Source organism: Cyprinus carpio, chromosome B23 (genome assembly GCF_018340385.1).
Source record: "Cyprinus carpio isolate SPL01 chromosome B23, ASM1834038v1, whole genome shotgun sequence".
Classification (NCBI taxonomy): domain Eukaryota; kingdom Metazoa; phylum Chordata; class Actinopteri; order Cypriniformes; family Cyprinidae; genus Cyprinus; species Cyprinus carpio.
Genome location: NC_056619.1, coordinates 24,490,502 through 24,502,655, shown reverse-complemented (window position 1 = coordinate 24,502,655; position 12,154 = coordinate 24,490,502). Strand labels below are relative to the sequence as shown.

General features: G+C 34.2%; 1 protein-coding gene across 1 annotated transcript in view; it reads right to left on the bottom strand.

Moving 5' to 3' along the window:
• LOC109055707 (SPRY domain-containing protein 3-like) overlaps nt 1–12,154 on the bottom strand; it is a 48,301-nt gene that overhangs the window by 8,679 nt on the left and 27,468 nt on the right. The window contains exons 7-8 of the mRNA XM_042750761.1: nt 10,703–10,852; nt 590–647 (exon numbers count right to left, since the gene is read on the bottom strand). Of these exons, the coding sequence (XP_042606695.1) occupies nt 590–647; nt 10,703–10,852 (208 nt within the window). The remainder of the gene's footprint in view (nt 1–589; nt 648–10,702; nt 10,853–12,154) is intronic.

Genomic DNA, 12,154 nt, shown 5'->3' with positions numbered 1-12,154 from the left:
TGCATATTGCCCGCCCACTTGTTGGTCTTTTTGGGTTCTCTGAATGAAGATGCAAATTCATTCTTTGCCACTAGGTGCTGCTTTTGGAGCGGTAAAAATAGCAGTTTCCCCGGTAACGCTGTACACAAAGCAGCACTGTTCACAAACACAGCTTTATCAGGCATTACAGGTATGATGAAATGAAAATTATGCCAATCGGACCAATCACCGGCGATTAGCGTCACACAAAGGAGGCGTTTGGAAAAATTTATCATTGAGCGAATCGTTTGGGAGTCGTTGAGCAAATAAGTTAAAAATAAATGCATAGTATGAGACAATGAAAGTGTTTGTTGACCTTGCATGTGTGTCAACCTGTTGTTGGGAACTCCCAAAACCAAAATATGAACCTTTCATAACCCATAATAAGGCCACTTTAACTTTATATATTTTTTTATATTATATATTTATTATATATTTTTTACAGTAAAACTCTGAAACCACAGTTGTAGATTATGCAAAAGCCTGCTGTAGCTCAAAAAATGACCGTGCATGTAAACATACGGACTGTTACAATTACAAATGATTGACCTTTAAAAACATAATAGCTCACCTGCGTGATATGCAACAGAACCTCGACTCCATCCTGGATGCCTGTTCTTTGGGTAATCCTGAAAAAAAGAGAAGAAGAATGAGTAAACATAAGATACATATTCTAACAATTAGACAAGAAAAACAGTCTGGTTTTACAGATACTAATGGAAGTGATGGATTTACTCTAAACCAGTGCTCTGAACCGGTTCAAGGAACGAAAGCGTAAGATCCCTCAGACATATAAACTCCAACTCCTAATTGAATTGCGATTGTTCAGCATCCCAACCGATTTGAATCGTCACATATTTGAATTGATTTTCAACCGGCTCGCGGTTAATCATTACATCCCTAGAGAAAACAGAATAAAATCACTTAAAACACTGACAGATTAACAAAACAAAAGAAAAAAAAATGTGCTGAGTTTCGGTTCATTGTGACGCGATCCAAAGTTCACGGAAAGGAAAACGAGACAGCAGAAAATAGTTTTCTTTATTTTGCAAAAGCTTTACAGTTTTATTTATTTTGTAAATCTTGACAGTTTTGAATGATGTTTTGGTTCTATCTGTGTAACCAACCAGCATTGGTATGACCATATCGCGCCGGCACCTCTCGCACACAGACACAACATATTTTGCGACTTTGCAGACTGTTCATTATCAAAATAAAATAGAGTACAAGAAACAAAAAAGGTGCACTGCTCCGTTGTACAATCAGTTACTTTCAGCATGACCACCGCCTCACTGTGCTGATATAGCCGATGCGAAGGATGATGTCAATGCGAGCCTATTACATAATAAATTATATTTCTGCACCCAGATACGTCGCAGATATGGAAACATTTGGATTCTTAACAATCAAGGTAGGCATCAGTTCCACCTTAAATTAATTTGTTTTTGGATTTACGTTTTTATAGCCTAAACGCATAGCCTTAACTTTAGATGATTTGTTGTGGAGAGAAGGAAACCAATAACTTTGTTTATCATAGATAGCCTATACACTCACACACGCATTTGTGATGCGCGAGTCGTCTCATAACCTGCGGACCCCGCGGGTAAGGTAAAGAAATTGGCACTTTATTTGCGTTTATTTTCATTGGAGGGTAAATTAAAAAAAAATTAAAGTAAATCCAAGTATGTTGCTTGTAGTTTATTTTAGATTTTTTTAATTTTTTTTTTTATATTTTTTTATGTTTTTTTATGTTGTTTGATTTTTTTGGGGTATATTAAATATTTGGAATATATATTTTCATATTTTATTAGGTTCTTTGATAAAGTTACAATATGAAGGTTAAGTAACAAATATTTTGTAAAAGCGGGATCCGCGGGTTGGAAAAAAAATCTGACCCCGCGTCACTACACACACACACACACACACACACACACACACACTGTACTTTATGTGGTTTATTATGTTTGCTTTAGGCTTTTAGCACATTATTTTGAATTGATATTAAATACGACTTGAGATACGCGACGTTTTTTTTCCCCTCTCAAAAGCAATTTTATACAAAGCATTTTTTTTTTAACAATCAAACAAAATAACGTAAAAAATACTTTTAATGTCTTTAAAGCGTTAACAGTTTTTTTTTGGGCCATAATTTGGCCAAAATTTAGAACAGATGATGCTGTATTGGCTGTGACTAATACAGCGGAATTAAGATACAAATTCCGATTCTGCTTTTTTGAGAGAATTTTTAGTTTTTTATTTTGTTATTTTATAAATTTGAAGTTTTAAAGGTGTACTTTTTTATTATGTAATTTTATGGAGGTGTATCTATGTATTTTATTATTATTATTTTTCTTTTAACAATCTCACTCAACACTTTCATATTAATGTGGTGGAGAGACAACTGAGTTCTATAGCCAGAAAACAATTACAGCATCGCAGCTCATTGTTTTAGGTTTAAGTGTTGCTGTCACATAGCTGCAAAGGTTATGTTTTTTCATATACAGACACACCATGCCAGCAGAAACACAGGGAGCGGCCAACATTTAGATAAGATCTGAGAATAAATCTGAGTTAATCGACATGGAAAGATATTTTTGTATTTCTCTGTTGTCATTTGAAGAGACTATAGCCTGTTTACACCAAAATTGTAGCAACAATTCTCTTGAATCCTGTATATGTACTACAAAAATGCATACTTAATGCATTCATTATACACCATTTTTTGGTGTCTTCATACACTATTTTTCTTAAAAAAAATTGTTAACATTAGTAAATGAATTGGGTGTCAAATACATAAATGCTGTAAAATATTATGCTGATTCATGTTTGATAATACATTAATTTTCACGACTCACAATGTATATGTCGAAATTAACATTAATCAAGATATATACATATATATTGAAACAGTAATTTTAAATGCTAGTTCATACCCAGCACATACCCATGAGCCATATTGTAAAGTGTTACAGAAACATTTTGTAATTGAATTTGAAGGAAATTTGCGTACAGTAAGTGTTCATTTTGTAACAAATTATGTTAATTGCTGTTTAAATAAAGATCCCATATACATTACAGTTCAAAAATGTGGGGTCAATAAGATTTTTCAATCGTTTTTTTAAAGAAGAATCTTATGATTACCCAGGCTGAATTTATTTAATAAAAAATGCAGTAAAATCAGCAATATTGTGAAATATTATTATATTTTAAAATAACTGTTTTCCATTTATATTTATATTTATATATATATATTATATATATATTATATATTATATATAATATATATATATATATATATATATATATATATATATATATATATATATATATAAAATAAAATGTAATGTATTTGTGTGATGATTTCAGCATCATTAGACCAGTTTCAGTGTCACATCCTCCTTCAGAAATCATTCTTATTATGCCAATTTGCTGCTCAAGTAGCATTTATTATTATCAGTGTTGAAAACAGATGTGCTGCTTAATATGTTTTTAGAAACTGTGATACTTTTATTCTGTTTTTCTTTTTATTCTTGGATGAATATGATTTATTTGAATTGAAATAATTTGTAACACTAAGTTTTCACTCTCACTTTTGAGCAATTAATCAATTCATCTTTGTGGAAAAATTAATTCATTTCTTTAAATAAAATTCATTTCTTTAAAATAAAAAAGAAAGTCTTAATTAAATTAATAAAAAGAAACTCTTACTGAGCCCAAACTTTTAAACAGTAGTGTTGGTTGACAACTAATTGTAGCCATAAAAGTAAATACCAATTCCTAAAATCATTTCTTTCCAAAGACAACAATAAAATAAATGGAACACAGGTGAACAGAATGCCAGAATTCCATGTGCTGGCATTTTGTAATCTCGTCTAGAGGATTACAAGGGGATCTGTTTTGGTTAAGGCTGACAGAGGGTTGTGTTATGGTTCAAGTCGAGATCTTTTCATCTGTTTATCTAATAAAGAAGAGGATAAAACATAAACCAGGGGACCAAAAAAACCTGTCCTAAAACAGACAGATAATTTAAACGAGTCACAAAGTCCCTTTCTAAGAAAGTAAGATGACTCGTTTAACATCCCTTGGTCCACAGGTGTAGGTGAAGCACGGGACTAGATGATGAAGTTGTGCAACAGAAGGCACAGAGATGATGATGATACCTTAGGCGAATCTGACAAACATGTAGAGACAATGGAGTGGCGTTCTCTGGAACAACACATGACAAAGTAATCTGTTCGCAAACATTACTTAATTTCGAATGAGTTTACATCTGTGCCCTGACACCATGATAAATGATAGCGCATTCCGTGCATTCGTACGATTACATCTGTATTCCATATCATGTACCGCGTATAAACACACAAGCAAACAGACACTTCAGCATGCCACGCAATGCACACAAGCTATCAATCACCCCGCTCGGCCCAGCAACCCACATAACAGTTTTGTTTTGAATTAGTCAAATGAAATTATATACCGCATACTCTTGTTTGAGAAGAGGAGCTGTTCATGCATATAGCGTTTTGGCCCCCTGAGGAGACTGCAAAAGCCATTAGAGAGAAGCATCATGCTTCCAAGAAACACAAACAGTAGCATATGTGTCCATGGCAGAGCGCTATCAGATCCACCCGGGGCTTTTATGTGCGATACTCGAGCTGCCTGCATTTCCACACTGTGGCAAAGACAACAAGTAGCGGAGAGGCTGCCGGTGGAGGCAGATGCACATCTCTACATGACATATAGTGCAGAGATTAGGCCAAGAGGGTACCTGCCCTTAACCACCACAATGCGGGTGCTGGGAATGGCATTTGTGCAAGCTGCTGTCATCATGAAACAATAAACTATGAGCACTTTTAGAAAGCATAAAAGTAAAAGCCTAACCAGGGATAAGAGGTATATACTATCTGCTGCTTTATACTGCTTTTAATTTCACCCCTGACAATATCCAACAGTGTATATGTATATAAATCAAAGGAGAATTCTTGTGGCACGAGATCTCACGAGAATGTGTCTCGCGAGATCTGACTGGTCTCGCGAGAAGGTGACGATATCCTAGTGCAGACCTTTCAGATATATTCGCATTACACTGGCCCTTTCACCAGTGGTATGTAATGTAAGGTATGTAAGATATTATGTTCACATCAGGCAAGTGGGCGCAAGATAAGAGGGTAAATTACGGGGTAGAAGTCTTTATCCAGTCATAAAAACAAAATTCACAGTTTAACGCGGAATGTCACGGAATTTCTCAAATTGTGAATTAACCAAAAGTAGGTCATTCCACTTAAATCAATCCACGATATGGCCTAGTATATGTAAATATAATGCCCCAAAATTCGATTTAAATATGAATCCTGCATGTTCTGCCTGTCTCTGTTAATGAATGGCACAGATGCGCAGTTTACACACACACACATTGAAGCGGGCGTGATGCTCGCGGTGATTTCAGCATCTGCCGTCTCACTAAATGAGGACGTAAACACATGAACAGCATTTCCACTTCATGATCATTTTACCATTTGATTTGAGTAAAACTAGCATCATATCACATACACAGAACTGTAAAGGTATTCACGGCAACCCGTCAAAATAAAAGTCTACTACTATTACTATTACTACTACTAAAATGAAACAAACATTATTTTAAAGGAATAATCACACAACATTTCTTCCCTGTTTTAATTTTAATAGTAAATCCGATTTCTTTGCCAAAAAATAAAGTTTGCTTAATTTTCAATAATTAAACGATAAATGATGAAATTAATGTTTTATGCCTTCATTTGATAACCAGAAAAAATGTAAATACACAACACAGAATTGCTGAGGGAAAAAAAATTCATAAGGCTACTTTAAGAAAAAATAAAATGAATAAATTAAGTTGTTTTATGCATTCAATAGTTAGACATGATAAAACACATAATTTGGTAACAATAAAAATATAAATAATATGGTGAGAAAAAAAAAATTACATAAGGCCCTAAATGTAATTTTTGTTAAACTTTTAATAAATTGATGTGAAAAGGTATATACACTATTAAAAAGGGAAAAATTAAATGGAAAAAAACGTATATTTTTTTATTAAAGTGGAAATCAGATTACTAAATAATAAACTTGACTGACTGCTACTTTAAAGGGATATTATTTGTGTTGTTTATTATTTATTTTTATGTATGCTATATAATTTTGTGCAATTACTTGCCTGTCAGTTGAGTTTGTGGCAAAACCTTTTACAGTGTTTACATGTTGTTTATACCTGCATAAAATTTATTGAAATAGATATTTAATTTCATAAAGTACAATTTGATTTCAAAATGCACCTACATTTTTTTGCAATTTGTGTTTTTCAGTTGAATAAAAGACGATTTTTCCCTGTATATTTCATCATTGACGATTTCTTAAAAAAAAAAAAAAAAAAAAAAAAAAAAAAAAAAAAAAAAGAGTCTAAAAATCTTGTCTCGTCTCGTTCTCGTGAACCCAGTCTCGTGACTCATCTCGTCTCCTGGGATAAGTGTCTCGTCACACCCCTAGTGTTCATCATCAATAATAATAAATATTTAAGCAGCAAATCACTATATTAGAATGATTTCTGAAGGATCATGTGACACTGAAGACTGGAGTAATGATGCTGAAAATTCAGCTTTAATATCACATGAATAAATAACAGCTTAAAATATATCCAAATATTACATTTTCTATTTTAAATTGTAATACAATTTCAAAATATTACTGTTTTTAACATTTTTGATGTTGAAAATGTAGCCTTGGGGGGAATAAGAGACTTTCAAAAACATAAATGATTTAAAACTGTAGTGTATACATAATACATAATATGTATGCATAATGAAATTATTTATTTTTCTTTCAGATTATCTTTTTTAAACATGTTACTATTCATATTTTAATGGTGGATTTCCACAGTTAAGAGTTAAATACAAGGTTAAAACAATAAAATCTACCAATACAAGACATCTGGAAAGCAGCAAAAATATTTTATAAAGGAAAAATCATTCCAAGGCAGTTGTTAATATCTTAAAAGTGGCCAAAGTTGAAGAAACACCCAAAAATACAATGGAGTGCCAGAAGAGGTCAGATGGATTGGTGACAGATGGACTATTGTGTTTCGTGCCGAACACTTCAAAAGTTGATCTGCACTTTGAAATGTGAATGTTTCCAAAATAAATGAGGACACCAGGGTTTTCAGGAACACACACTCCCTCGATTGCTCCATGGGAAGTGCTAGAGAGCTGGTTGAAACCGAAGCCCCATGGAGCCGGATGAGAGCAAAGGAAAGGGTTGGTGCGAGAGGGGAAGGTCAGGAGGTGATATGGGTCCAACCCATTCACGCAGACGTGGCCACTGAGGCTCCGATACGCACCTCCGCCCCTCGTTAGAACCAAGAAAATCTTTGTCTTGCATCCTAGCAACCCAGTGTATATTCCGGATGCATGTGTATGAGCTCGTACGGCCAGCTAAAGTCTCCGTTCACAGGGGGTGAGGGTTCACTGATCGCAGATAAGAACTCGGCTCTTCCTCCCCACATCCGCCATCATACTCAGACTGAAACTGGGACTGGCAGAGAGCAGATTATCTTGCAATTCGGCCCATCTGATGTTCTCACCGCAACTGAGATCCTGCCATTACCTAGGCTGGTTGCCATTCCGCGGATGTTCCTTAAACGGCAGAGGTGATACGCGCACTTGATGTTGTAACAATTAACAACCACATTGTTTGTAAACGTCTCTCCAGACACAGGATGCAGGGAACACGGTACACGTCCAAAGGGAGTAAACAGTAATTAGGCAGCAATGCTTTAACTGATATTTGATACTTAATGAAACGCAGATGCAAAGTTCCAGAAAACGTCAAAATTAGAAAAAACAATAACAAATTGCTCCCCGTTTCTCTGAGCAACCAGCGGCCTCGCACGACTCAACATGACAGGCTTGTTTTCCGTCTGCCGTTCCCAACCTGAGACTAATTACTCTCCACTTTCCTCATGGTCTTGTACAGGATGTCAGGAAGAGAGAAGAACATGGTGGTCACATTCCTGTCCCCACCTTAACTATTCCAGCTACAAATGAAACCAATAAAAACTATTAAAAAAAAAAAAAAAAAAAAAAACAAATTTAATTGAAATAAAGCTAAACTAAAATATAGATATTAGATGAAATACTATAAACCAAAAATTAAAAATGTTGCACTAAAATTACTAAATGGAAATAAACAAACTAAAACTAGAGCTGAAATTTGAATTTATTTATATTAAATATTAACAAAAAAAAAAAAAAAATTAAATTAAATTAAAAAATAAAATAAAGATAAAGATAATATATATATATATATATATATATATATATATATATATATATATATATATATATATAAATAAACTACATATATATCAGGGGTGTTTCCTCCGAGGATGTAAAGGAGGTAGTGTCTCCCCAAAATACTGGATGAGAAAAAAGTTTGTAGTACAAAAAAAAAAAAAAAAAAAACGCCAATAATACAAAATATAACATTAATCAGCTTGGCGAAATTTAAAGTAATTAATCTCTGTGTTTGTGACCAATATACTGAGCTTTGATGACTGATGATCCGAAAAATTCAAAAATAGTTAAAAGTTATCTATTAAAAAGAACAGCTGAACATAGGTTCACAAATAAAATATATTGTTTACACCGTTTCTGCCTTGAATGATTATTTTGGAATAAATGGAAAAGGAAAAAAAAATTAAATGTAGAAAAATCTTCAGTCGAGGGCAGCCCTAGTAAAAATCTAAAAAACAATTGTTTTTATTTTTCCTTTTTTTGATTGTCTAAGTAATAATGAAAGAAAATGAGACTGGGACATGAATTTACATTTTATTCAAAAATAAAAAGAAAGAAAAAATGAGGACTTTGACTTATTTCACAGCACCACTGCACATGTACATATAATGCATTTAAATAACACTAAACTAAAAAAAGTTCACACTGCTCTTTTACATACAACAAAATGCAATGGCAAAAACTACCATAAATAGAAAATACATTAAAAAGTAGTTGAAGGACATTATATTCCAAACTGATTTGAAATGTGAGATTTGAAAGCTATGCCCAAGGCAAGGTTTTTAAGTAAATAATTGGTCTGTTGCTTGTACAATGCTTGTACAAGTGTGAGGTAGGGATGCACCGATATGAAAATTTTGGCCAATATGATAACAGATAATTATTTATATATAAAAGCCGATAACCGATGTGTTGGCTGATAAATCTACATCCAAATTTTTATATAATTTTTTAAAGCCTCATGACAAAAAAAGTTTCACATTAAAAGCCATTAAACACTTCAACATAAACCAAAATTAAAGCAGCTTTACAAATAAATAAAATAATGCAAACAAGTCACTGGACAATAGGGCTGTGTATCACCAGCTTATTGCATTATTGCACAAGTTGGAAGCTCTGTTTCGGGGATTACGTCTCTTTATATCAGGCAACCCCGGTTGTGTTCCTCTGCAGCCAGATTAAACCTTGTTGTAACCTATATATTATGCTCTATTCATTATTTTTTAGAAACCTTGCCCTTTTCAACTCCAGAAGCTCTCTATTAACTCTCTATTAGCTTAACTAAATGCATTCTATATGCGATAAATCAGACCTATATGCATAAACATTATTACAATGTACAATTGCACAAAAGGCTGCAAATGCACAAGCGAACTTAACAGTGCTGGTCATGAAGGTGCAGCTCCGTTGTGAATGCGCTCGTCCCATAACAACGTGCTTAAACACGGGTGCACAAAGATTCCATAACTTCATTTAACAGTTACGTTCTCATTATATTATGACAGACTTGCCCTGCACATATTGCACTTCACTGCATTTTCCTTTTCTATAGTGATTCCAAAAATATTTCAAGCAATTAAAAACCGTCATAACGAACAGTGTGCATCTGAAGTGTCTCTGCAGAAAATAATGCATTATTTATCTGCTTTAATATATTGGCAAAATTTTCTTATCGGTTCGATAACGACAACATTAAAATTAACATTTATCGTCCGATACCGACATGGTCCCCGATATATCGTGCATCCCTAGTTTAAGTTTAAAAAAAAAAAAAAAAAGACTTGTAATATTGCATGAGTCATTTGAACTACTTTTAGAATCTTTTATGATGCATTTTGGAGACTGACAGCCACTGTACACCATTTGACAGAAGAAATGAAGTCATAGGGGATCGTCTTGAAGATGAGTAAATCATGACAGACGCGTGAACTGTTTGTTTGAGGTGATTTGCTCAAACCGCTGTTCTATTTGCATTCTGCACCTCAGGGCATTTTATAATGTCAGACTCTTAACGGTTATGAGGACACAGTGTTGTGAAGCCACATTTGCGATCTTGGTGTATAACCAGAGCTTACTGTACACTTCTCTTGTTGTTCATTCCTTGACCAAAAAAACCACTGGGAATTTTTGATCAAAAGACTACACTTTTGCCAAATATCATATATTAGACTACATATATATATATTATAATATATATAATATATATATATATAAAAAAAAATGGCATTTGCAAAGCATTTAACCTCCATAGTGTGACAATGTGGTCCTTTTTATCCATATGTGCATGCACTTCCCTACATTCACTGATTTAGCAGATGCTTTTAAACCAAGTAGCAACAAAACAGCAAATGACTTACTCTTCTTGCCAGGCCCAGGGCGATGTAGCACTTCTCTCCAGGATCCACAATCTCCACTTCAAAGTAGTGACTTCGTGTTGTGAGGGGCTGCCGGGCCTGAGCCAGACCAACGTCCATTATGCTCTTCCCTTTCCCGACATATTCCAGAAGCTACGGCAGAAAATATTATAAACTTACTTTAGATACATTATAGAGCATTATGCATCATTATACATGTTTTAATATTGTGTTTTTAACTGTTTGCTCAGGTCGAAGGAAACAGGATCTTGTCAGGTGGATCATTTGGTCAGTTTAAGGTTAACTTGGCATAAACCAGATGTATCTATAAAAATAGTCAGCCTGGCTGTGAGAAGGTTTGGGAAATTGGATACGTTGCACTGCAAACATACCTGGCTAAGCCTCAGTTTTTCAAGGAAAGGAAGATCTTGATTTATGCCAAGCCATCTTTAAACTGGTTTCAGGTTTTGTGTTCAGACACTACTGCTGAGATTTTGTTCTTACAAAAACGCATCGATTCACTACAGGAGGCCTTTGTTCACCCCCCGGAGCCCTGTGAGACACTTTTTTTTTTTATGGAAGGGCGCTTTTTATTTCACATCTTTTGGACTGAAGCAATGCAACACCCGCTGACTGCAACAATAGAGCTTGATAGATCAAAGACGATTTTTAAATATAACTCTGACTGGAATTGTCTGAAAGAAGAAAGTCATAAACACCTAGGATGCCTCGGGGTCAGTAAAACGCAGCCTAATTTTCATTTTTGGGCGAACTAACCCTTTAAGTCTTACAGACCCTACTCTTTTGAACAGCAGTGTGTACATATAAAGAAAAAATTCAGTGCTTAAGGCACTTAGAGAAGAATATTTAGAAGAATAATCTACATGAAAAGAGATCAAGTTTGGGCAAACCCAAGCACACAGAAGTGATGACACATCTTCAGATTGATATTTTCCATCAGGTGTGTTAGCAAAGATGTAATAAGAATATTAGCGAAGACAAAAAAGGTTGACCTGTTTTCAATAAGTTAATGGGATAATGAGGGTGGGGCATGGGCTTTCAACTACAGACATGTGAGTGGTATCGACAGCCCCACCTAGCCTTACAAATGAAAAGAAAAAATTACCAATGGAACAATTTTGACATGGCATAAGGTCAAATGTTTCATTCAACAGTGTTGCAAAAAATGGCATTCATGCAAGTGTGAGCCATCTCCCAAGGACCGTCTCGACCTAGAACATACACTCAAACATTCAACTCATAGGCCAAGTCAAAACACTTTAGATTAAAACTTGAAATCTGCCCACCTAAATGACATTTTTACTCATCCTGTGTCTGTTCAAGTGAACCAAGGTCAAAAATGTAACCTAATTGACTGCCTTGTATGTAATTTTGAACTCTCAGTTTAAAGACCAAAACTGAATTGCATATTTGGTTATCATATGCATATTTGAA